This window comes from Cebidichthys violaceus, unplaced genomic scaffold (assembly GCF_023349555.1).
Source record: "Cebidichthys violaceus isolate CVI_PGR_0920_01 unplaced genomic scaffold, fCebVio1.0.p SCAF_5, whole genome shotgun sequence".
Taxonomy (NCBI): Eukaryota; Metazoa; Chordata; class Actinopteri; order Perciformes; family Stichaeidae; genus Cebidichthys; species Cebidichthys violaceus.
In genome coordinates, this window is record NW_027176705.1 from 2958881 (window position 1) to 2986669 (window position 27789).

A 27789-nucleotide genomic window follows, 5' to 3' on the forward strand; every position below is an offset into this window, starting at 1 on the left:
AGTAAAGGAACTGTATCTGGCATGAAGAACGACCCCAAGGACTCGACTGGAGTTGTAAATTGTAACTCCAAAGACTTCTATTCTGGATTATTGAGAGCAGATCAATGGGGTCTGATTAGGTTTTGAGCCTCACGTGTTTTTATCGAGTCGAAGGGGACTGCACTGTTTGTCCAATTGCCCAAAATTGTATGTCAGACATATTGTTTGTACAGAAAACAAATGTTTTCATTATTATGCACATTCAAAGCAACATTATAGTTTTAATCCAGATGCAGACAGAAACAATTGGATGTAAAAAGCATCGTTCTATTTATTACAAACTATATATATTTTACAGTACTGCAGACTATTTCACAAGTGTTGTATGTGAAAATATTTCTGAATGTTTTCTTCCTACCTTACTTTTATTATTCCTTGTATGATACCACTACATATCCACTTACAGAGACTTGAAACTTGTTTGAGTTATGATGCATCACAGTGCATTATTTTGTTTTACTTTTGATTTTCGTTATTGTTTAGTGATATACAGCGAAGATTTTTTGAGTGAGTCTGAACTGACTGAATTTCAACGGCACTACTTTGACAAAAATAAAAGCAGACATGACTTTCACTCTGATAGAATATCTGGCTCAAGCAAGTTTCAAGTGTCTGCAAGTTTACATTCAACTAGAGAAATTAATGAATAGCAAAGTCTGATCGGAAGCTACAAAAAACATGTTTCAATGGAACTTTCATCCTACAAGCAACTCGACAGTATACTTTGAATACAGAATGAACTCCAGTGCAGTCATTAGTGGTGAAACATTACTAATCAAAAATGAACCATGGGCCAGTTCATTTCGTAAATGGCCACCTAATTCATCAAATTACACAATGATGAAAATTTACAAGGACACATTCTCGATATTTAATATATCATTTCTGTTTAGAGAGCAAGAAGGGTTGTTCGTACTTTTGATTAAAGCCAAGGATCCAATCACTAACAGGATTTTATCCCAAATATCTCAATGGATATCAATAAATACTTACAGGTCTTTGACACTATTCTGATTTTCTTTTTCTTAGACATTGACATAATATAGATTCTATAAAAAAAAAAAAAAATAGATAACTGTTGATTCAGAAACATTAACTTGAATTTGTGCCCGGTCAAACATCCCAAGATGAATTAAGTAAAAAAATCTACCTTTTGCAATTAGTTTGATGACAGGTGTGATGCAAATAGACTTTTATGTTAGAATTGCCCAATCCCAAACTCTCCTCCCTGACAACATCTTCTAAATGGTTGTATTCAGACAAATTACATTTATTGGTAAGCAGGCACAACAATTATAAGTGAGATGTTGGTGGCTCACTTTTATTAACCCCAGCAACGAGGCCCTGCATGGGGAAAAGTTCACTCTGGCCCTTCTGAATCATAATGTGCAAGCTTTCCCTTTTCATCGGGAAGGTGCAACGTATTTAAGGTTTAAGTATGTGGGGGGGGGGGGGAATCTTTTCCCACAAAGTAAAAGCTCAGCCGCAAAAAGAAAAGCTTTGCCGCCACACAATATGACTTCAGCAATTTACCTGCTTTAAAACAAAAATATGAATGCCATTTTCTGGTTGTTGTTTTTTAACCATGCTATGACGTGGCTTAATGAATGGCAATGTTAGTCCGTCTGTTGGTTGGTCGGTCCAACACTTTGGTCCACACTGAAATATCCCATTGGATTGAGCATTTAGCTCAAAGAACTACATGCTTATGTACTGTCACGATTGGCAATGCAGGGAAACAGGGATTGGACCCAAACACAGACAGACGAGGAAGCAGCAGGATGAATTCAGTGATTTATTTTCACAAGCTTACAGTGATCAAAAGACCACAAGGCAGTGGACTGTATAGCAACGATGACGATCTAACAATAAACAAAGAGAGGTGAACTGGTAAATGTGGAGTGTGGCTGATGAGTGAATGCGATGCAGGTGAGGAGGCGGGGCGGGGATGTCAGGGGAGCAGGACTGAGGGCATGTGGTGGATGGCTGAAGGATGGCACGTCCAGGGAGTGAGAGGACGGCATACGGTGTAACAGACCAGGCAAAACAACAAAGAAACTCCTGACAAGTACAATTGCACAGCATGTTGACTCTTAGAGAAGTATACAAATTATGTGAGGAACATACAGTGGAACATTAAAGCCCCTCCTCCACTCAAAAATGTGTTTTTCTTTTTGATACTTCATTTTGATGTTTGACCTTCTCTCAAAGAATGAATTCTGTGGATTTTTCAGATGAATCTGCTGACAGGGCAAAGTTTAAGATGTTTATGTACGAGATGATTCTGTGACATCACTACTGGTTTGGTAGCATCGACACATACACTGAGAATGGACTATAGGAGACACCTTATGTCCAGTAAAAATTTGCATATTCATATATTCTAGGTTGAGGTTGAAGAAGCAGGTGTACTTTCAAAAGAATTTAACACGGAAATTTAACTTTTGTTTTAACTTTAAATTTTGACTTACCTAATTGGTTGATCTCCCTGTATATAGTTACAGAATTAGTGAAATAAATGTCTATCATTAGTATGGCAGAAACTAAAAAAAATATAAGTCCCTGGTTGGAAAATCTCTTTTCTGACACTCTTCACCGGAAAACAATAAAAATAAGTAAAGCAGTAAAATAAAAATTCAGCTATATATTTTATGTTCAGCAATATGACAAGCAGCCAATAAGTTCAAGGGTCACAGCATATATCATTTGTAGGGTTTGTTGTCTAGAAGTCTGGGCTGGTGGTCTTACAGAGAGCCTGCTATGTTGTTCTGGTGTAGTGTTATCAGCTTATACAGCCTTTTGCTCACATCTCTAACTCATCTTAATGAAGTTCACTCTAGCAGGAAGTCTGTGTGGATTCTCGGTGGATGCAATAAAAACAGGAAACAGTTCTAAAAATGATTGATGATCCAAACACATCTGGCAGACTGACAACCAAGTCTTGAATAGAGTTTGATGGAAAAAAGAAAGCTATAAACAGCATTTAACGGCTCATTGGTGAACCATTGATGATTCAAACCGTTTCAGAGTGTCATTACCAGTAGCCTGGTGTGGTGTCACATCGCTGCAAATCACCATGAAAAGAGAGCCCCTTATACTCACAGTTTGTTGTGCTTGTTTGACTTCTGTCTGTCTCTGCAGTATGCAGAGTAGTATACACTCTGTGAGCAGGAGCCACATAACAGTTTGACAGTCGACATGTTGACATGTGGACAGACAGTTAGTGTCCGTGCGTAAGAGATTTCCCTGTGTGCCAGGGAAGCAGGATGGAAGAGAAATGGCTAATCAAAGAATTGCTGTTGTTGCAGTACCATGTTGCACCACTGCAATCCCACCCTGAGGGGCAGTATATCAAGCAGGCAGTTCATTACCTGGAGTGCTTGGCTCCCATCAGCAAGTCGCAGCCTACAAGAAGATATCGATCGCCCACCATCCATTGCCTGCTGCGGAACAACTCATTGGTTCATGCAATGTGTGTCAGTATTATGGTGATAATTTCAGGATACAACTGATATTTCTTTTGTGTATCTGCGTGTGTGCATGAATGTAGTAAAATTCATAAGACCACTCAAACTGTTCTCACGGCATAAATGCAAGGCAAAGCACTTGTACTTTACTTGAGTGTTGCCATTTAGTGATTCTTTATACCTAATAATCCACCACATTTTACAAGGAAATATAGTATTTTACACCCCACTACATTTTTGACAGGTAAAATTTGAATGAAGTTTGGATTTAAATACAAAAAAAAATTGTGGTGATCTCTGTGAGTAATTATAATAAGCAAGCTTGACAAGCTACAGGAGTAGAATAAACAGTCCAGTTATACAATATAATAACACAATATTTAATATTATAACACTTGTAGTTGCCATTTTTACTTTCAGACATTAAATACATTTTTGATACTAATACCTTACTTTTACATAGAGGTATTGGTTATTTTACTTGTAGTAAAGGATCTGAATACATCTCCCATAGCTGGTCAGAAAAATGCAAACAGTGCTCAACAAAGACCCAAATGTTGTGGTCGGAGATTTAACAACATTTTACATAATTGTATAAACTATAAAACATATGTACTATGCTGAGATAACATGGAAGCTGCCTGATTGTTTGAGGCCTGTCACAACAGCTCACTGGCAAGCATCCAATGCTACGCACTTCCACTTGGCCTGAACTACTAAAACACCATCCACAAACTCTGCAGAAAAGAATCATACACTGACCACAAAAATAATTACTTATCGTTCATTGATTCATATTCCTGCAAGCAAACCATTTTCGTAGACAGTTTTTTTAAAAGGCAGTGTAGTAAGGACTTCAAAAAGGACATGGGAGGAAACTTTGCTACATATGTATACGCTAAATCCACACTACATTTTAAATATTTATGGGGATGGCCACTGTTTTTTGTGGAGCATTTTTGCACACGCCTTATGGCTTGTTTTTTTCCTTAAAAAAAAGTAGCAGTAACAGAAATTGGAGGAGAGAGCAAAAAAAAATATTAATTAGCCAGAGGGAGGTTTCATCTCAACAGCTCATATCTGTTGCGTCAGACTGAACAGCCACTTATGAATAGTCTCTGGAGAAGACAGATTAGCCTATGTATTAATGTATTCAGCTTCTCAGTGATAGACAGGACAGTGAAACTGCCTCAGAGTGTAGTGTCAAATATGTCATACAGCAAGAGTGAGGAAGATAAATGGTCTTCTGTGACACCTGCAGATAGAGCAGGACCTACTGATTGTACTCTGCAGTGCTATTTTTGACAGCTCAGGATGGGGCATTAAACCTCACCTGTCTTGAGATACAACACCACAAATCCTGAAGGGCTTCATTGGTCTGGGCAATCCCTGATCTCCTCTTCCCCCTAAAAAACAGAAGTCTGATTTAGAGGTGGCCTTCTCCTAATGTCCACAGTCAAGGGCCTTGGTCATTTTAGCCTTCAAAGCTTTCACCGAAATGGATTGAATGTTGAAAGGCTGGTTTTGCAAATGGTACGTCGTCGCAGATTAGAATCTGAGAGGCTGACAGACCAGAAACTAGAATAAAGAGCTCTCATACTGCTGGTGTTTAACTGAAAGAAATTGCAGCTTTTTAAATATTACTCTGGAGACAGAATAATTAAAAAAGATTGAAAAAGAAGAAACAACATCATAGATCTCAATGTACACGCAAAAATCTGTGTACTGTATATGTTTCAGAGTGTGTGCACATATTTGAATTGTGTAATGCACATGCATAGGTCTGTGTATATGTAATTGGATTTATGTCTGACTGCAGGGTTTTTTCTGCTTTTTGTGTAACAGAGCTGTAAAATTGATCTCATTTGTCACTGTGAGGTTTTTTACATAGGCACTATTTACTGACATGCATCCCCACGATCACAGCTGACGAGAATCAATTATTTCTGCCCTAGATGAGATCTTAATGTGCTTAAAAAGGTGCTAGAAGCTGCAAGACAAGAGCCCGATCGAAGCAAAGCCAGCAAACTGTGTCTATGTGTAAATCTTTCATTCTGCTTCTCTGGTCACAAGAAAGGGTTAGATGTCGGTAACAATGCTGGGAGAGATGCCGACAAACGAATCAGCCAGTAAAAAATAAAGTAGGTTAGGAGGAAGATACAGTATAGATGGTGCTGCTACGTAAATAACCCAGGTCATAGCAAGGTAACAGGAAACAAAAAAAATAGTGTGTAGTAATATATGTGGATGAGATGATGATTGATGATACAGATTCAAAATATTGATTTTCTCGAGTTACGCAAAAGAAATGACAAAAGTAATAAAAATCGGCACTCCAAATTGTAGAGGTACTTTATGACTGTAAACATAACCAATATCCGTGAACAGTAAAGATTTAATACTCCACTAACAAGATAAATAATATGTCTTACAGTATATATAACATAATAACAATAATTTGAAGCTATCATTTAGCTTTTGGGCATTTTGTTTTGTCATAAAAAATGTATTACACAGTTTTCCAAAAGTACATAAAATTCCAGTATTGCATAGAACACGATCACATTTTTGTTGAACAGGAAGAATTGGAGACGTTGGTCCTGGCTGGACATAATTATGATGGAGTGGGACTGACTGAGCGGTGCAGATTCAATCAATGCCTATCAAAAATGCCTGGAGATGACCAGGAGTGTGAGATTGGTAATACACCATATGAGGGTGGTCCCAGAAGGAGGATGCATCTTTAGGAGCACACAATTTAATCCACTGCCGGACGAGGTGGGAAACTCATTATACTTGATACTTACAGGTGGAAAGATGCGCTAGTTTTGGAGACAAATGTTCAGACTGCTATTACAAATAGCACTTTCATGTATGAATTTCATGTGAGTTTGAATTTTCTTAACTTGGAGTCATGTGAATCCATTGTGACTACCTTAAAACATCACAGTCACTGGTACCTGGAAACTTCATTATAGAATGAAGAGTTGCGTGATTGATGTTACTGACCTGTATGTGACTGGAGCTTTCATGACGCAACTATATCCTTTTAGCCGTTGCTCAGTTGATATCTTGGGTTAATGACGTCTGTACATTTGGCCAGGATTGTTATGTCTCTGTGATTCAATTCAGTGTGTGTGTTACCATCAAACCAACTCTCCAGGGAAAAGGATGGAGAGGACAAAGCCCGTCTGTCATCCACGGTGCCCAAGAGACCCTCATCATCGCAGAGAGCTCATCCTGGGGGGGCTGGGTTCAGATGGCGAAGTGACTGATTGCGGTGTGTCTGTCTGGACTGGCTGCTAATGATGCAGGGCAGAGATAATCAGCTCACCACAGGCATCGTCGCTGGTAGTTGCTCCAAAATAAGTGAAACAGATTGGATGGGAAGCTGCATTTCCCACATGGAAATCTAACCATTCATCAATTAGTTGTAAGTAAATACACTAAGGCCGAAAGGGATAGTTTGTTATTGGTGAAGCGGCTCTAAGGTATACCCACATAGACGCTATCCATCCCGTGGCTGTCTTGCATATTGCACAAGATACTGTGGTTTTGACTAATGAGATTCTCTTACTGGCAAAGAATTAGATGGGAAAATTGATACCCTCATGTTATTCTGTTAATTATAGCTACAACCAGCAGTCAGTAATCTTAGCTCAGCACAAAAACTGGAAACAGCTATAGCCTGACTTCGTCAAATGGTAACAAAACAAGTCTCCGAGCAAATCTAAAGCTCACTAAATATTATTTGACATTGTGTAGTTAGCAGGCAACCAGCAGAGGGTTCATAACTCCCTGTAAAATGCTGAATTGTTGTTTTTACACTTGTTAGCTAGGTGTTTCCCCCGGGTCCAGACTTTGTGCTACACTAAGCTAACAAGCTAACTGTAGCTTCATATTTATATATACTTTTTAACTTTTCTTATCTCCACAGTGTGTATTTTTAAAAATAGGCTAATGGTTATACAGTTCTGCAAGATCCACTGCTATTTAGTTATTTAATGCAACTCAGATATTTAAAATAATAGTTCAACTTTTGTGAAATATGCTTTTTTGCCTTCTGGCAGGGTTATGATAATTGATACTGTTCAGATTACATTCTGATGTTGGCACGAAGTCACAGGAAAATAAATTGCATGTCTTATGCCCTTGAGTTTTAAGTAGACATTTGTGACATCTAATGTAATATGAGGGTGATTAATTTCTTAAATGTTGCATTATACTGATTCCCCTCCCTTTTGTTTGTCTGATCTGAAGACATTTGTTTGGAAGTAAGATAAATGATTGATTAGATAGAAATCTTCCTATAAAATGTGACTTTTCATCTGCAGTTTAACTATCACGTTATGTGATGGTATGAATGAAAGAGCCTTTCTTTGGCATTAAACCAGTGAGGGAGGTTAAGGCGACGTCCTTGGCTTGATGTATGTTGAAATCCCAGCACTGCATAACTTAGTCTGGACTGCTAATCGTAAAATTAATTACGTCCCTGTTCATTTACAACATGGTAGTTGATGTGGAAGGCGTCCAAAGGAGACGTTTGACACGGTCTCTGGCTAAAAAGAATCGAAGCAATTATCGTATTTATCGTTAGGTACAGTAGGCTAATGGGATGAAACTGTACATCAATTCATGCTGCAATACAGAAAGTACAACAAAAGTAAACATCTTGAATCTGCTCTGCTCTACTTTAGAGATAAATTTGACCTGTCAGAAAGGTGTGTCTTGTCAGGTGTGACTACATCGAATCTCTCTGGCTGTTGCCCTGGTGAGGACTACAGAGAGGTTACAGACTGGTCCACAGGTAGAGGTAAATTGGATGTGTCACAGTTCGCAAGATTCCAGATGGCATGTTGCTCCCCTTGGGACCCTCTCCTTCTTCAAGTCTCCACTGTGATCAGAATCATTGGTGGAGGCTGCTATCTGCCACACACAGCTTCTCAGCACAACCACCAAATGTCTCCCCCCACCTTTTCTCATTGTGTGATATCGCTCCCAATGCTCCACACTGGCCCATACTCACAGGACAGGAAGGCAGACAGTTAGACTGGTGGAGGAAAATCTCAGAAACTGTCCAGATTGCCTCGCTCTTCAGGCACAATTCTCCTGGATTTGTTGGGTTGGTTAGCTAACTTTAGCTCAGTCAAAAAGCTGACATTTTATAGCAAACTGTTATACATTTGTTGAAAAAGTCTCTTTGAGGGAGTTTTTATCTAATCCAAGCAGTAACAATGATTCTAACTAATCCTCCACAACACGTACATGACATTAGATCATATTAACAGTAGTAAACAATACTAAAAGTGTAAAAATGACAATAAAGAGGAAGTTGGGGTGGTGGAAGGAGTACACGTTTACACATTCTTGAACAAATTCACAAATCAGGGTACACATATAAAGTTTTAAGATACAGTTTCACAGCTCTCTGTGCAAATTTGTAAAGAATATTGCCCTAATAATACAACCTGGACGTACGCAGGAAAAGTAACAGACGTAGTTCTGTGAATAATGAAAAGATAGCTTGAGAGAGAAATTCAAACCTGCCTCGTGTACTTTCAGTCTTCCTGGCCAATCACTGTGTGAAGTGGACAAATTGGCAGATCATCTGCTTTGGAAAGACATCAAAATTGTCTAAATCAACCCCTGCAATCAGGACGATTTAAACATCATCAGACAATCAGACACACTGTCTTTCTGGCTTAGTTTCATACTGTTAAAAGGTTCAATGGACATACTATACATTCACTCTAAGGGAGTGTTTTGATTTAGAGAAGCAAATTATTTTATTTATTCAAAGTTTGATCTCCGATTCGACATTTGGTGCCTGAGCTAGTTGATACAGCAAGCGTATGCTTAACTGTCAACACCTCAATCATAACTCTTGCCAGGACTGAGTTAAGTGCTACGCTCTGCCTGCATGTGCCTTCCATTTCAGGCCCGTTGCCCAGGGCTAGGCAGGGTATGATTTAGATGATATTTGTCCTCTTAGCTAATTGATTTAAACTGGGCCTCCTTCCCCCATTGTCAGCCTGGCAGGGTCTCCCACTGGTCCTGTAAACTGTATTAGCATTAGGACGGATAGATTGGCAACGGTGCAGTCATTTACGAGACCCCTTCCACCGGCCCATTTTGCCTCTTGCCAGAGCAGCAGTGCCCCAGAAAGTAATAAGACTTTGGCTTGAATGTGATTAGGCAGCAGTTTACTTGGTTAGACCATATGAGGAACAACAGATCCCCTGAACAGCGATGCTCCACAGATAACCCTTATCCAATTAGATTGGCACAACACAGACCATTTATCCATTACCCTGTAAAACTGAAAAATAGATGACTCTACAAAATATAAGGACTGCCATCAAATATGTTTTCTTTGCATCCTCTCGGGCTGTGATATTGCTAGTTCACAATGAAGTCCTTCTTTAACCTGCCGCTTTCCACACTTTTACTTTATATATCAATGTGTGCAATGGCTTCGATATGGATGAATGCTTGGCATTTCATTATAGAGATAGGAAGGCATGAGCACTTGACTATCCTGATCTAAAGCTATAAAACCAGCACACAGCATCATTGATGAGATGTGGTACATTATTAAAGTTGATAGTGTTGTAGATGTTGTTTCTCTCGCTGTTCCTGCACTTATTGCCTCCACACTGACTATGATGGAAGCTTGGTAATGATCATCAACAGCTTATCAGTGTGAAGCATCTGTGACATTTTCATATTATATGATTTTGAATACAAAGTGTCATGCCTGCAGACTTCTCCTTCAAAACTGACTCCATCTATGGCTTCAACTTTTTTACTGATGAAGTGAAAAGACTGTTAAGACACTTCTAGCGGTGCCACAGTAGTTCAAGGTGACATTTGCTCTTTATTCAGTACTGTTTGAGAGTAATGGCCCTCTGTGGGCTCATTGGAGAGACACTTAAGTCGACTAAGACCCATGTAATTGACAAGTGCCTTTTTAATGTAATTACGTTTTGGAAGACACTGTAAAAAAGTACAATCTATAATACACATAATCATTTTAAGTTGTCTTTCTTTCTTTCTTTTGAATGTTTTGGAAGACACTGGTGCAAAAAGTGTAACCACTTAAAATACACTGTATACTTTATTACCTTATCTACAATACACCTAATCTTTTAAAGTTGTCTTTCTTTCCATCCTGGAGCCACAGGAATACATATGGCTGCAGAGTGGCAGGAAACAACATTACCTTTGTTAACAAGGGGATAAATCTCTCTCTCTCTCTCTCTCTCTCTCTCTCTCTCTCTCTCTCTCTCTCTCTCTCTGGATCTTAAACCTTTTGGCCCAACATGATTTCTAAAGTTCAGCTTTACACACGGTGCTTGTTGTCTCATCGGCATTTGACTTCAGTGATCTGGATGCATTGCTCTTGTAGGGTCTAGAGAAAAGTGAAAAAAAACTATCATGGTCCTCTGGGGGGCAGTTTACCAAGACGCTTGTCAGTATCAAGGGGACACCTCCCATTAGACATTGGAAAAAGGCCTGGAGGGCCGTGCTACTCGCTGGCCCCATCACTCCTGCCATAAAGAGTGTAGACTAGGAACACTGCCACTGATGCTATTGGACTTTTCTCAATACTGTTTGTTAAGTCAGCTGTCCTGATATAGTCTATCTTGACTTTTACAGATAGATTATTCATATTATTTCATGAATGTTGCAGCACTTCCAGCTGTTGGATTGATTTGAGATTTGGAAAGAGACCGACAAGAACATAACAGGGTGCCTTCGCACAATAAGGCAATTCCAATCACTTACATTTGTTGGACCATGTACATGACTGAAGTACAGCTGTGAACAGGTCTAGTGTAACTTTTGGTTTCAAGGAGAGAGCTCATATTTTGGCACATTAGACGTGTGTAGGTCATCCCGCTTTGCAGCAAAACATTTAAAAACCAACAGGAGCGATCATTTTCAGAAAGGCTTTACTGATGTACCGTATAGTCTAAATGAAGCCTTTGTGTCCAGCACTATGGTGTGAGACATAAATATTGTAAAACCAACCACCATCTCTGTCAGTTATGTGAATGATGCTTCTTTCACTATGAGGACTCTGTGTCCTGGATGTGAACCGTTGCCTCAGTCTCTGCTCGTTTACTTATACTGCACCCCAGGAGAAAATTGAATATCGCTCCTCCTTGGTGAGATTGGTGCAGTCTCCTCTGACAAACTGCCCTGCTAAATGTGGTGAATCAGCAGTAGAGTCAGTTGAGGAATGGCTTCAGCTATCCAAAGTTAAACATCTAAACACCTGCAAATCCCTATAAGACATTGGTTAAGCACCTAAGTGCTGTATTTTAACACTTCTCCTAATACTTCTGTTGATAAGGACTAATGAGCTGAACTCGTCGACACAATGCACAATGCAGTCTTTTGTGAAGCAGAGCTTAAGAGGGATCAGATGGTGCAGTTTCACTTCTGCTTTACTATTAATTCAAGGGGATGACTGAAATAAAACATGCTTAGAGTTGTGCATTTACATCTTATAATGAGGTTCGAGTTCAAGATGAAAAAGAAGGCATGTGGAGCCTCCATGCTGCCCAGTTCCTCAGTTCTGGTGTTGTTCATAAAGAAATAATAAAGGCTGTAAATGGTGGGAGATGATTTGCTCGTGCTGTCTGTGATGAAATGAGGAGACAAGGCAGGGTTCTAATTAAGTTTTCGTCTAGTGCAGATGGAGAACAGAAGAGCAGTATAAATCACAAAGGACAACAGCAATCTGCCTCTTTGTTAGTGCGTACACAGGCACGCTGTGACAAACTGCCTGTCAGCTGCTCAATCATAAAACAGGGCTGAAAAGACAATCAGGAGTCAACCAAAGACATTTGTTTTGGTGTGTTCTGACCCTTGAATGGCTTGGCACTGGCCTTTGTGACATCCCTGAAGATATGCTCCGTCAAGAATGTTCTGTATACACTCAGCATAAAATATACGTATGAAACATAAGCACTGAGGTCTACAATCCATTTCTCAAATGTCTGTCTCCGCCCCTTCATTTGCATATCATTACATGAGTGAAATGGATATAATACTGTGGGTGCAGTCAATATTCAACAACAATTATGACAATGTTTTCCAATGCAAACAAACATATGCATAGTGTATTTTACTAACAAAAAATATTTATGAAAAAAAGATTTAAGAAGACATATTCTGGTATAATAAATACATCTAAGAGTACAAACCCTCTCCGTGGCTGTGAATTGTGGGAAGATGCAACATGTTTAGTGGAGTGGGTTAATTGCTTTTGTCAGTATGTTATATAACTGCTATCTTCCATAATATAGTATCCTAACAGTAGACACATGAAGATGCAAGTCCCGCAAGGCAGAGTAATTACACCCTAAGAAGAAGAATGTATACTAATAGATTTAACCCCTAATCTAACCTAAGTGAAAAGTCAACTTGGGTAAAACACGTCAGCAACATTTAAATGATGTGAGGTGGCAAGGTGGAAGTGCTGTAAAAGACTGATAGTTAACAGAGATAGTCTAGTATTGTTTTTTTTGTTTTTTTTATCAATAAGTGATATATCTTACTAAGCTTATTACTTTCAGACCTTGTAATGTCTTTTATTGCTCAGGACTGATACAGTGAATTGTTTTTTTTTTTAATTGTAGTGAATTTCTGCAGCCCATTCAACCGGTCAATCTTCATATTTGGAAGTAGGCTGTAATATTACAATTTGAACAGGGAATTAAATAATTTCCCTTCTTAATTACTGAAATATTTGTAACCAACTCTAAATTAATTATTATGATCATAGGCTGGCCAATACACTGATTTCTGAATTTCATTATTCACTGCACGGACACACGAGACCAGAAGTGCACATAAAGAGGCAGCCACTACATTTCTTCCTCACTCACCCATTTATACAGATGCATACATAACAAAAAAAAGAAAGAAAACGTGGCCACAATGTGTGTTCGCCACATTTATCCTTGTTGATTTAACACCACCACCTAAAAAAAAGAATTACAGTGCTTTCTAGACTGGAACCTTGACCTTTCATGAGGAAATATTGCATTAACAAAGTCCCTGACCTCACTGCACACCCAGTGACTTCAGGTAGATTGTTAGAGTTTATTGCACATAGTTGCAATATTCTACACAGTAAATTGAAGAATTTGCATTTCTCTGTTCAATCCCCTGAATGTCAGAGGTATGACAGGTCTGAGGGATAACGTGTGACTAAATTAGACACTAAGCATCGAATTTACCAGTAATGTTTGTGTGAGTTGCCTGCGTCCTCCAATGTCTATGGCAGATCTCTTATCTGGGGAGGGCCAAAAAAAAAGTTAGAACTCATGATAGCATAAGTAGAGGCGACAGCACAGCACTGTTCTGGGCCAGTCAGCTACTCCCAAATCTTTCCTGATATCAGATTAACTCACAAAGAGAATGACTTTCAAAGTTTGCTTTTAAGGGTTGGTGTGTTCCCTGAAACCCAGACAATCTGTCTAATCTAATTAAAGGACACCTGCTTGGTATTGAACCTGTCTGACTCCTTAAACCTGAAAGTCAAAATATGCCCAAGAGATAGTGATCAAAGAGTAGTTTTCCGACAAACGTGCAAATAATGTAAACACTTTTACCATTTGTTCAACCATCAAAATGATGTCAACATTTATATACATAAATATGAACAGAAGAGATATTCATGTAGCCTGAAGCGCTAACCACCAGTTAGTGGAGAGCAGGACCAACAACATCATATTTTCAAGCGCTAACCCTACTTTAACCCTAACCCTAATTGTTTGAAACTTGAGCCAACACTACCTCCTAGTGGGCACCAGATACTACTACAGACACGATTTGATAGATAGACTGTTAATGGTTTCTTGTGGGGAAAGATGCAGAGTGCATGTGGACTATGTTATTCCTGTGAGCATGGCAGATAATTTTTCACAAATGTGCATCAGGCAGGGGCGAAATAACAGTTGGCCTGAACAGCCATGCGATTCCATATTTAAGGTCAATATGTGTTATATTATATGTTCATTAAGATATAATAGACCTATTTTACAAGCATCTCCTATAATTTCCTTAGTTAGATAAAACAGAAGAGCACACATGACAGATTCTGAATACGATTAGTAATGGAATTTTAGTAACAAAAGAAGAACATACGCTTATTATACTTAGACAAATCATATGGCTCGGATCACTCAAGTAGACTACCAATGAGTTAACTTTGGATTTGAATATCAAACCTGCTTTTTTCTCCCTCCTAGCAAGACCATTTTTTACTTTTTTACATCATTGGCCTCATTGAACCATATTATGTCTATATTTCTATATATAAACATGTATGACCTCAAATATATGAAGTATAATGACATTTATATTATTCTTTGTAATAACCTGTTATTTCCAGTTAACCTATTGTTAACAAGATGATACAGGCACATTTATTGTGAGCTTAGATTAAAATCAGTTGGAATCATAGCCATGTTCATCATGTGCTGAACTGAAAATAAATAATCAAGAACGGTGTGTAGACTGTGTACACCCAAATGTTAAATTGCTCAAATTGTCAATGCCCCATTTACATAGCAAAATACTATATTTTTGTACATTTCTGTGAGTAAACACAACATTTAAAATGATGATTGTTTGATTGTATTAAAGACGTATGTGGAGTTGTAATATCAAGTATGTCCAACTCGTGATGGACACTGCATCAAGGATAATTTTCATGGAAACGTATCCAAATAATTTCAGCCATATTTGTGGTACCAAAGCAAAAAGATGCACTGGAAACTCTATCAAAGTTATGTGCACCAGTTTTAACTGATGTATGTATTGTCTGATGCAGGAAATTGGTTTGTTTTCACTCACAAAAAAAATGAAATCACATTGAAGCCACTGTCCTACTTTAATGACTGACTAAATTATCAACTGTTGTAAACTTTCCTTTATTTTCTTACCCTCAAATATACTGAGGACGCGCTGTATGCTGGGATTCTGCGGGAACGGGGAGGTTGCAGAACGCCATCTTTAAACCCCACAAGAGGCCAGCTACAGTTGCACACCGGGATGAAAAACACTGTCCGTACAGCAGGATTTAAGCTCAGATCGTGGAGATAGTATGATTGAACCCTGGTTAAATTAATAATTAGTAACTGTCCGGGGATACTGTGAAGAGCTGGTCACGGGACACCGCGAATACCTTGAACTATACGTTATCCTAGGCAGACAACAACAATAGACGGAAAGACAACAACAACGGACTAGCTTGCTAACTCGCTCGCTAGCATCTTGCCAAGCGCTGCGCTGTTATCAAATGCTAACTGAAGGCTAGCTACCGTTAGCAACTTAATCAGCAAATCGCTTCAATTTGTCCGGACACTTGTAATAGCTGGTACTGGGTGTCCAGCTACACCTATTGGGGACAGTCTGCCATTGCTTTGCCACATTTTAACCAATTTTGTACAGAAATCTGCGTTGTGGCTTTAGCTAACGTTAGCTAAAAGCTAAGTCCCGACTTCTCCCCCTCCCCAGCGGCCCAGCCGGAGATGCGTGGAAGATGTCGGTGTCGGGGCTGAAGGCCGAACTGAAGTTTTTGGAGTCCATTTTTGATCCAAACCACGAACGCTTCAGGATCATTGACTGGAAGCCTGACGAACTGAGCTGCCAGTTTAATGTAACTGGGGAAAAGCTGTTAATTATCCACTGTAATATAACGGTAAGGGGGACAGGAACACAAATGCTGGATTTATACACTTCCCTTGTTGGTCGTTAGCGAGCTAAAGTTAGCTGGTTAACTTGCTAGTCAGGTAGCAGGCTACCCCAACGACTGAACAATCTGATGCTATGTCGCACAGGTTTTCCGTAGTTTCATAAGTGTCAGTGGCAACTACGCAGTCTCAATAGGGGGGGTTTGTTGGTCTAATACACGACGTATAATAAGCAACCTTAGCTGTTGGCTAACACTGCACTCTGAATGCTAATGTCGCTAAATCAAATGTTACGCTATTTACGGATTCTATGTTTAGCCCTGCGACACGCAGGTGAATATAGGTCAAATGTTTTGATGTAACGGTCCCGTTTTTTTTTTTGCTGTATTCCTCTGTCTTTAGGAATCTTATCCCTCTACGCCGCCAATATGGTTTGTGGACTCTGATGATCCGAGCTTGGCGCAAGTTTTGGAGAGGTTGGAAGATGTGAGGAAAGGCAGCACCCTGGTTAGTTATCCTCACTCATTTTTGTTTTTTTCCACTATGTGTCACTGAGGAGAATTTTGACGAATTATGCCCACTTAGTGAGGATCTGCTGCTGACAATTTTAGTTGTCATGGTGAAGGTTAACGTTACAAGTGTTGACCAGGCTGCCACTCAGCGGGAGCATTTCCGTTGCATTATTTTTGACATAATGCCAGCCTGCTGTGTTGAGCTTCATCACAGGGAGGTGGACTGTGATTAGTACTGGCTTTTTATATTTGTATTCTAGATTCATTTCAAAAAGTACTTGTCCTTTAACGTTTGTTTGCATCATTCTTGCAATATTTTCTGCTCACTGAACGAGTTAAAGAGAGTGTTCACTGATGCAGCGTTGGGGTTTTTCCTCATTATAGGGATGTATTTACAAGATGCTCACAGCATGGAGCTTAAGTAAATTTTCTTCACAAACAGCCTGCATGTGCGGCATAAATGTGTGTGACTTTGTACTTGGGGGATGAGTTGAACTTTTCTAACTGGCAGGTTTTAAGCACACCAAATGACTGACATTAGATCATTGGGACAACTTTTAAGGTGAAGGTGTAGCAGTGACACGCAGATTCTTATGTAATCCTACACGTGTGGTGACATCCTGAGCTTAGTTAGCCTACTTATTCATGGTGCTCTGGTTGTAGGACACAAAATGTGCTTTTTATAGAAGAGCTGTCAGGTTTTTTTTTATGTTTGCATTTTGCACCATAATTTCGTCTACTTTAATCTATAAAACATGTTAATGTTGTGTGTTGGGTAAGGGACAAACCTTCCTGTGGATAGATAAGATCAATCTAGTTTCAAACTGTTGCACAGATGTTTTAGCGGCACCCTACATTTGAATTGCACCAAATTTGCAAAGGCAGAACACAGTAGCTGATGGCACCTTAATGACTATGTTGCCTATTTTTTGTGTACGAGTACAAACTGTGTCAGTGGTATTATGTGTAAATCCTTGCTTTGACGTCATGTGAGAGTCATTGGCCCTAACTTTTTTGCTACACTTACACACTGCAAGTTTTTACTTTGTTATTCCACAGTTTAAGGTTGAATGCCCAGAAACACACTGCTTGGTGAATAATGTAATCATCCCATGTCTTCTGTTTCATACAATCACAAATTGCTAGTTTTGCATTCAAGATCTGGTGATTACAAAGAATATATATATTTTATTGATGTCCACTCGCATTTGATAAGTAATTATCTGAAGTGAGGGTCTTAGGACAGATGTCCTTATGAATGCTGTACAGATTGTAAAGCAGATTTTGATTTCTGATGATGAGCTTTATACATTTTAAGATTAACTTGATAATCAACATTTTTTTTCATGCCTGCAATCTGTCACATGTCTGCCACGTGGCATTGCTGTGTAGCTGTTTGTCTAACTCTTTATCCCCTCCTGTTTGTGCTTTTGTATTTTCTAGCTTTTGCAGCAGTTGAAGAAACTCATTTGTGATCTCTGTCGGCTGTACAACCTTCCCCAACATCCAGATGTGGAGATGCTGGACCAGCCCCTGCCAGCAGGTCCTGTGGGACAAGACCGAAAGGCAAGGCTACCTAGTTGTGCTCTTGTGAGATACCTCCGCATGGCATGGAATGGCACAGCCAGGACATGGCCAGTATTTTATCACTTTTAAGGAATAAGACATGCTCATTTAAATAAGGATGTTTTTAATTATGCACATCCAAACAACTTTTGCTCAGTACTGAAATGGCCGCCTACATTCTTAGCTGATCAATAGGCTCTTCCTGTGGTGATGGTCAGCAGAAGGTGGTCTTCATGAGGTCAGCTCATGAGGCTCTTTCAGATGACTTTATTCAGCTTGACTCAATGCCTTCGTGTGTGTGTGTGTGTGTGTGTGTGTGTGTGTGTGTGTGTGTGTGTGTGTGTGTGTGTGTGTGTGTGTGTGTGTGTGTGTGTGTATAGCATGGGACAGAGGAGGTCACATCTGAAGAAGAGGAGGAGGAAGAGATGGGAGAGGTAAGTTGTCACCTTTGGTCCAAACACTCAATGTTTTGCTCTTAGAAGGTTGGACTAGATGCTCAGTAATGAACCACTTGTAATTTCCTCCCGTCTTCGTCTCGCATATCTTGAAAGAGGAATGTTTAGGCTGTGAGCAAAGCATATTGTTTAATAAAGATGCTTTTGAATGGAATGTCTGTCCTTATCCTCCACCAATACATACACATGATTATTGTCTTTAGGTTTGATGTGACTATGATCTAGTCACTCTGGTTATTCTCTAGCTAATGTCAATGTTGGCTTCGTTACAGTGTTATTCTAGTGAACAAGGATGTTTTTAGCACATCTTTTGGCTTTGATACGTTTTCATGTTGCATGTATTGCTGGAGAGCCAGAAAGTATTTAAATTGCCTAAAATATCAAATATTATACAACAGGACATAGAGGATCTGGACCACTATGAAATGAAAGAGGAGGAGCCTGTGGACGGGAAAAAATCCGAGGATGATGGCATCGAGAAGGAGAATTTGGCCATCCTGGAGAAAATCCGAAAGAACCAGAGGCAGGACCACTTGAATGTAAGTCTTTAGTCAGTAAAGTACATATGTTTTAGGGTGCTGAGACCCTTGTCGTTGATACTATGGAACTAATGTTTTGTATTTCGCAGGGAGCTGTGTCTGGTTCCGTGCAGGCCTCTGACCGCCTGATGAAGGAGCTCAGAGAGATCTACAGGTCTCAGAGTTACAAGACAGGTATGCACTCTGCACCGTGGTCTGCTCTTTGGTGCAGACCTGAGTGAAAGGAACATTTGCAAATAACTCAACCCGTAAACTAGCATATGTATGACCACACACTACAATCATCAATTCTGTCCACTTGATGTGATTGGCGAGTGTTGGTGAACTTCAAGCTCTGTAATACAAGAGCTGGGATGTTTAAAGGCTATCAACAGATTGGCACACTTTTCCACAGAAGCTTAACAAAGACAAATGTCATTCCTTGAAAAAGTAATAACCACAAAAATGAATTCTTCACCTTTTGAACTAGGCCTTAAACAACTGCCTCAGAATTAACTGACAGTGGTATGAGAGTGGAGGTACATGTTCAAATACATGTTATGCTTTGCCTCACTGTAAATGAAAAGGGAGATTAAATCATTGTAGTTTTTACTAAACTCTTATATAATCAATTTCTTTTGCAGGCATCTATTCGGTCGAGCTTGTTAACGACAGCCTGTATGAATGGCACGTCAAACTAAGGACGTAAGTAACCGCGGGATCTTGTGTCGCGTATTATTTATCTCCACGTCAGCATAAACGCAGACTGATTTCATAATTTATTGACTAACAGGGTGGATCCAGATAGCCCCTTACACAGCGATTTACAAGTCCTCAAGGAAAAGGAAGGAATGGATTACATTTTACTAAACTTCTCATATAAAGTGAGTAAATTTGACTCTACATTTAAAAAAATACTATATGTATATGTGTATATATATATATATATATATATCTATATGTGTGTATATATACATATACACACACCATTTTGGAGTCTTTGAAGTCTGTAAATTGAGTGTTTTTGCTGGTCCTGCTTTACAGGATAATTTCCCCTTTGATCCACCTTTTGTCCGAGTGGTTTCTCCTGTGCTTTCTGGAGGGTGAGTTCATTTAGCTGGTACACTTTTTTCCTTCCCGATTGACAATTTTCTCAGTTGATGCGGCAACGTTTTTTTCTTCTTGGAAGAGGACTTAATTATGCTGTTCTGTGTTTACTTAGTTATGTTCTTGGAGGAGGTGCCCTGTGCATGGAACTTCTCACCAAACAGGTATGTCAAGTGTATTTTTTTTTAAAGAAGTAAAAGAATGTGATTTTGCAATACATAATAATCAATATATTTGTGTCTGTTTTACATTTGATTGACATTGGTTTTTCTGATTGCAGGGTTGGAGCAGTGCCTATTCCATTGAGTCTGTCATCATGCAGATCAATGCCACTTTAGTCAAAGGAAAAGCCAGAGTGCAGTTTGGAGCCAATAAAGTAAGTGAGGAAGCAGCTTTCTTATTAAGTTCGGTGATGTCCTGTGATAATGTTGAGTTCACATAATGAATGATGTGGACCACGATGACCGCGCTTTGACACCGAGGCCTGGTTCCCTGCTTTTAAAATCGTGGTCTGTTATGCAGTGTGAACATCTTCTGTTTATGCAGCCAAAGCTGTTAATATGCTTATCTTTTTGTGCTGTCATGTTCTGTTAACGAAACTCAATCTCCCAGAGTTTGATACGTTTAGTACCAAAGAAACAGAGATATTTCATGTCTCAGAAGCTCATAGATGCAAATTAGTTGTTGTTTCTCACTTTTATCTTTTCATGTGTTTGGCTTTCATCTTTTATTCAATTCATTTAACTTTTTAAATGCAGGGATATGAGCAACTAAGATTAAATTTATTTGTCAAACGGTGTTTGCCGTCGGTGTTATTGACAGATTAACATATGTCATGTTCAACTGTTTCAACCAGGGTTAAGCACTTCATCTGATACCGTATGAAAAGGGGGACAGGAGCTTCTTTAAAAGCTGTAGAGGTACTATGGGGTCACTATAGAATTGCTAGAGTCTTCATATTGTCTCCACAGCCCGCCTAGTGAAAGCAGCATGTACACAGAGCAGCTTCAGTCTTCCTCCTGTCTCCACGTACACACAGGAGATGTTCACGCTGTGTGTTGAGTGCAGGTCCCCCGCGTTTTGGCAGGTCTCAAAGCCTACTTGCATAAAATGGAAGAAAATAGACCTGATGCATAATAACACGCTTCGGTGTAATGTTTAGCGCATACAGCGCAAGTGAGACACAAGCTATTGTGTGGCCTATGTAGCTGGCTGTGTTGATTAAAATAGAAGCCTATTGGTTTAAGACTTAAGTGAGAAGGACAACGTAACGCGTTGGATATAAAAATACATAAACCAGTGAGGAGAGTTATTTTTATTTGCCTAAGGAAACTATCCTAAGCCTGACAGAAGAGTTGAGCCCTTCTACAGCATCTCAACTCTGCTACAGGTCTGCATTGTGTTGAGATTTGATTTGATTTTTATTTTCTTATGGTGACACTCTTTTCCCTGTAAAATGTCCTTGAAACTGTTGAATTCTTCCACAACATTTTTTTCTGGAGTGAAGGGAGCGGAGCGGTTTGAGCAGTCGGCCATGTTCATGGTAAACTAGTCCTGCCTAAGCTAGTCGGGAACTAGAACTCGTGTGCAAAGGATGACTATTGCTTTGATCCAAGCCATAGTCACAGTCCATCTTAACATTATGCACTCCCTGCATGAGGAGGATCTATTGTTTTGGAGAAACTAACAAAGGACATGTCGAACTAACTCTGCAGTATAAACCGGTTAAAGAGATAAAGATCAACGTTACAGATCAGTGTAAAAGTAAACCACCACACCACAAATGCTTGGTCTTACCACTGACTGGCTCAGATTGTTATCATAAGCGTCTAACAACATTATGGAAAGGAACCGACAGAGATATACTTTTTTTTTTTAAAAAAGAAAGTTTTTATAAAGAGTAAATGTCGTGATTGATGTGCTGTACTTCTGCTAACATTGGCTCCTCAGAAACGTTAACGTTTTAGAAACGTAAATCTGGGCCCTGTTCCTGTCTATGGAACGGGCTGATAATACGCTGTGATTGGTCAGTCTGCATTTGAGAGGCGGGACTTAGCGAAGAGTCTATTCTGTGCAGAGTGACAGCGTGTTGTCCTGCACCATACACTGGGTTTTGCTCTTGAATTTGGATACAGTTAGATAGGCTTTTTATTTTATTTTAACTTGTAGAAAACATCTGTTTCCTGATCTGTATATTCTGTTGGTCATAAACCCAGTGTACACTCTAAGGTTATTTCATTTTCATCTTTTACTACAGAACCAGTACAATCTTGCCCGAGCTCAGCAGTCCTACAAATCCCTGGTTCAGATCCATGAAAAGAACGGTGAGTGTTTTTGTCTCCAGTTACTGACCTTGTTTACTGAAACCAAACCCCTGCACTGCATCAAAGCTGAGGGGAAGTATTGCTTGTACTGTTGTGTAATTACAAAACATGGACAACATTTATGTAGTCCACATTATTACACTCAATTTGTAAAGTTAGCAGGAAATAGATAATAGTAGTACGCACTAAGTACAACATGCTTGTGATTCAACACCATTCAGAGTCCTACTTAAGCAATAACCATGTTACTTTGGCTGTTCTGTTACCGTGACTCTGACTAAACCATTTCATATCTTACTGACCTAACAATAGCACACGGAGCATTTGGGCATTGAAGCCTATGTGAGCCACCAAAGACACCAGCTAATCTCTTGCAAGTTTTTTATTACGGCAGATTAAATACTTAAGAGTATAAATGTCAGGTGTGCTGCTAGAAATGGACTTCCAAAACAGATGTAAAGACCATGAGATTCATACTTTTGTTCATGATTTTTGACAAATGGATTTAATAAAATAAGAAAAAAAAAAGTAAACCAACTTGATTATTCAGATGTTTTGCCTTCAGTTTAGATTTTGGTGTTTTCAGGAGTGTATAACATTCAAAGAAAAGAGTCTACGCACGACTATTTGTTATGTGTGTTTTAAATATTCCTGCTAAGAACTAAACTGCATAATGAGAGATAAGAACATCAACAACTGGTATTATTTGGTGCTGTTAGTATTTAAATTCATAATTCCTAAGCTTCTATAAAGCTGATTACTATAATTACTAATCTATAAGTAACTAATATACAAAGTGTAGGTTGTTGGTTATACAGTATGTCAGGAAAGTAGTAGAAGTAGTAGTGCATAGGTGTGCTGGAAGATGACAAATGCCCTAAATAATGGTCTTAACAACTATTCAAATTAATTGTATAACTTGCTGTTTACCAATGTATTTCAAAATGTCATGTTCAGGTCCAATGATGACTGTTGATGATTAACATTGTTTCATAGACATGCTGCCTAGCTGTATATGAACTGAATGCTTTTTGACTTTGATCATTATAACTGATATTCTGCTGTTTGCAAGCAGAGCAGAATAAAGTAATGATATAACCATTCAAATCCAATTAATATGCCGTTTAATATAGAATTGACAACAGACTCAACAAGAGAAGAATCAACATTCAAAATTCAGAACCACATGTGCCCTGGGTTTTACCACTGAACACTTTCTAGACAGCGTTTTGGGTCTTGAACCAACCATTAGCATGTCGGTACATGCTAATGAGGCAGAATATAATGCACATGCAAAAAGCCTCTGCATGTAACCCTGATACTACTGGTGGTGGAGACCTGGGGACTGTAAATAGTTGTTATGTTATCTGTATCGTCATTCTTTGTTGTTTTCCCCCCTCAGGCTGGTACACACCCCCCAAGGAAGACGGCTAAAACGGACTCCTGCTTTTCCTGCACTGGGACCACATGTCTTCGATTTATTTTTTTTTCCTTGCGACCAATATTAATATTTTTTTTTTTTTATCCTGCGAACCATTTGGCTCTCTTACATGAGAGTTTGAACTCCAAACCAAATTCCTCATTCAGTGCCCACACACACACACACACACACACACACACACACACACACACACACACACACACACACACACACACACACACACAGAGACACCTGAAATCTACATCCAAGCTCATCAGCTACTCGCAATAGTGTCCTCTCCTCAATATTTATCTCTGTACATCTGTTGTCTGGTACAATCTAATTTCTCCATTGCGACATTCATCCCATAATCCAGGAAAACGACGGACTAAATATGGCGCACTCACCCTTTTTTGGTTTTGGCGTTGAGCATGCCACGGTTACTCGCTGGCTGTGGGCTGAACGGTGCAGCATGACTGTATCCGCCTGACACTGCCTCTCTGGCCACAGACTGGATCCCTGATGTGATGCAGTGGTGGCTGGGAGAGACATTTAAATGCTGGTGGTGGAAGAACCACTATCCTTTCTCTCCATGGACGTCCTCTGTAATATTGTGCTCATGTATTATCTTTGCAATGCCAAGATCCCTCCTCTGGAATAACATGCTTCCGGGGGCGAGCTTGCTTTCAAACCTCTTTTCTTTTAAGGCTTGAAGCCCTGAGGTGGGGGAGGAAGATAACGAGACTTTTGCAGCCCGGGTGGGACAGCACATAATGAAGAACAGCATCTTGCTGATCTCCAAAGTTGGAGACCACTGTTGTTGTCGTCATCATCATCATCATCATCATCATCATCATCATCATCATCATCATCATCATTGCCATCATCACCACAACCAGCAACTGGACAACTCCCCGCAGGAGAGGTTTGGCGTGTTGGCAACCCAAGAAACACGACCAGGCGACGCGGCGGCGTGTTTGGGTTTGGATCACACTGTAATGTAGTTGATTTTAACTTCACGTGTAAACATGTAAATTTGTATTTCTGCAAAAGGATTTAATTGTTTATAATGTAACCTTGTCTGGGTCTTTGACTGGGCAAAGACTGTATTACTATATACACCCTTGACTATTAACAGCAGGGGCTCTGCAACTTCTCAAGACCCATTTAGAATAAGAAAAAGTTGCTTCATGGATACTCTTGCAGAAGGAAACAAAAGTACACCGTGATCTTATGTAAGCTTAATGACTACTGCGGTTTTTTTTGGTTTTTTTAAATATTGATTTGTAATCCTCATGTTATTGGCAACAGTACCATTCCCCTTTTTTGACAGCACCTCTTAGACGCAGCTGTTTCTGGCATTCCAGAGGGTTGGCTATTCATATCGTTTCACTCAAACCGGATGAACCTCAGTAAGGCTATGCAGTGAGGAGACAGTTTTTGGAGTTTTGTTGTACTGAGGAAAATGAGTCTTATCAGCGTAGTCGCCTGCTTAGTCCTTGTAGCTCGTTCACATCCTGAGCACTTTGCCAATCCTGCAGTTGTAACCGTCTGGAGGGGAGAAAAAAAAGTGACCTTTTTTTACCTTCTGACTTTTCCTTGACCTCATGGCTGGTTTTAAAATGCAGCCCGAGTTTCAATTTCACAGCAATAGTCTTGACCTGATACCTTCTGGCTTCACACCTGGGAAGATCGACTGGAGTCTGTTCCGTTTCCAGAATATTTGTGTAGGTTTGATAAATATTTGTTCAGATTTGCCACAGGAGGGACCCAGCTCTTCCCGTTACCACCTCTCTGGTTACTATTCATAACCACTCTCAGCGCTGCTGTACCCCTCGGCGTGCTGGGTCTTTGATGTAATGTGAATAATATGCAGAAAACTGTGTGGAGCATTCCAATTAATGCAGTTACACGTTTGTTGTGGGTGTTCTATTGTGTGGTTACTTGCATTGTTTTAAGTATATTGTCCTGAAAACCAGCATAGAAAGCTTAGTTATGCTAATTCATACAGTCATTCCTTGTTTGTTTTTTTAGGTTGATTTAGAATTTCCTCAGCGATGCTGACCTCAGTCACAGCGCCAATATTTTCAAAAAAACGGTACAGATGGGTAAAAATCATTCAGCCTGTTCATAGCAGGACGTCCATTTCCTCTGTTCTTTCACCTCAAGCAAAAATCCCAACATGACGGAATCATTGGCATGGTTGTTAGCTGTTGTGATGCCATTGGTAATGTACTAATCACTTCATTCTGGTCACCATGCATTCTCTGGAGAAGCAAACTCAGGAATACATACTGCACACTCGACTTTGCTAAGGATTGCTTCAGAATATCGTCATAAAGTGCAAGATTCAACGTGTCAATCTTTTTTTGATGTTTTGGGCCATTTTAGTAAGACGCATCTGTTTTACCAAAAGGCATTACAGTATGGTTTGCTGTCAAATTCTGAATACCTGAGGTTAAAAAAAAAAAAAAAGTTTTTTTTGGAATCAGATGTGGAGCCGGAGTTTTGCTCCCACCCTCGGATTAACCTGCACTTGATGAGGGGATCAGAACACATCTACCCCGTCTCTTTGATATTGCTGTATTTTGCATGTCAATATATCAATGGGTGTTTTACACCAAGCTACTGAAGACAAAAGAGTGGTCGGGTAGGGTGATAAAAAGACTAGATGTATCGGTTGTTCATTAATTGTTTACTTGTGGTTCCCTACATCAGTGCACAGGGTAGTTTCTCCCTGCGTGCCGCTTATTTAACCAGGTCAGATTCTATGAGAGACGCATGGACTTAACAAGACACCCAACCTGCTTTGGATTCCCTTTAAAGATGCCAGGATTCCCAACAGAAGTAGCAGTTCAGATTTGTGTGCCATCAGAACAATAGTAAACCCACATCTTTACCCTGACATTTGGAATAATGGTGTACTCAAGACTGTTGTGCACCTAAAAAAAAAAAAAAACAGCTTCTCTCACACCAACTCCTGTTGTCTGACTAACAAAAAACCTTCTCTGCTTTGGCGAGCGACATATTGGTCTGAGGTCTGACTTGGCCTGTTCCTGGGTTCTTTACCTTGCTTCATTAACTGCAGTGGCCGGGTTATAAAGTTATGCACTGTTAGCATGCTTTGGTTTGGTTTCATTTTTTCCATTGCAAGGGTGATTTTGACCATGTAAAGTAATTTGTAAACTTGCATCAAGTTTATAAATAAAGAATTTTATGAAATATCACTTATTCTGTTCTGATGAAGTGTTTATCGGTAGGAAATGTAAAACTTATTTGTTTCCTGGAAGAGTAATCCATCCAAAAATCTCCATGCCATTTCAATGAAAATGTATCACCAACAAATAGCAACAAATAAAAGTATTGATTAGCTAACTTGTTTTGGCACTAAAACTCAAAAAAAGAGGTCAAACTGCATCTCATACATGCTTTACATTACCCACCAACCTTCAACGAGTTCCCTGAGCTTCAGTTGTTCCACTTGGATCCTGGCTTAATGTATTTCTTGTATTTTCCAGTAGATGGTGTTCTTTGCCAAAATATTCTGGTGTCTGTTTTTCTCCAGAGCTGCTGTCAACGTCCAGAGGGACAACCACCCGTGTCCCTCGTTGCCCCAGGAACCTCTGGTTTACCTCTGACATGCATTACTGTAGCTCTGTGTGTGTTTA

General features: G+C 39.5%; 1 protein-coding gene across 1 annotated transcript; it reads left to right on the plus strand.

Moving 5' to 3' along the window:
• The first annotated feature begins 15522 nt into the window (after window positions 1-15522).
• Window positions 15523-27348, plus strand: ube2q1 (ubiquitin-conjugating enzyme E2Q family member 1). The gene is made up of 13 exons (XM_068730531.1): window positions 15523-16227; window positions 16622-16726; window positions 18175-18297; window positions 18678-18731; window positions 19151-19291; window positions 19381-19465; window positions 19915-19975; window positions 20064-20154; window positions 20315-20373; window positions 20493-20541; window positions 20658-20753; window positions 22635-22701; window positions 24104-27348. Exons 1-13 carry the CDS (start codon window positions 16069-16071, stop codon window positions 24133-24135), a joined length of 1122 nt encoding a protein of 373 aa, XP_068586632.1. The 5' UTR covers window positions 15523-16068; the 3' UTR covers window positions 24136-27348.
• Window positions 27349-27789: the final 441 nt, after the last annotated feature.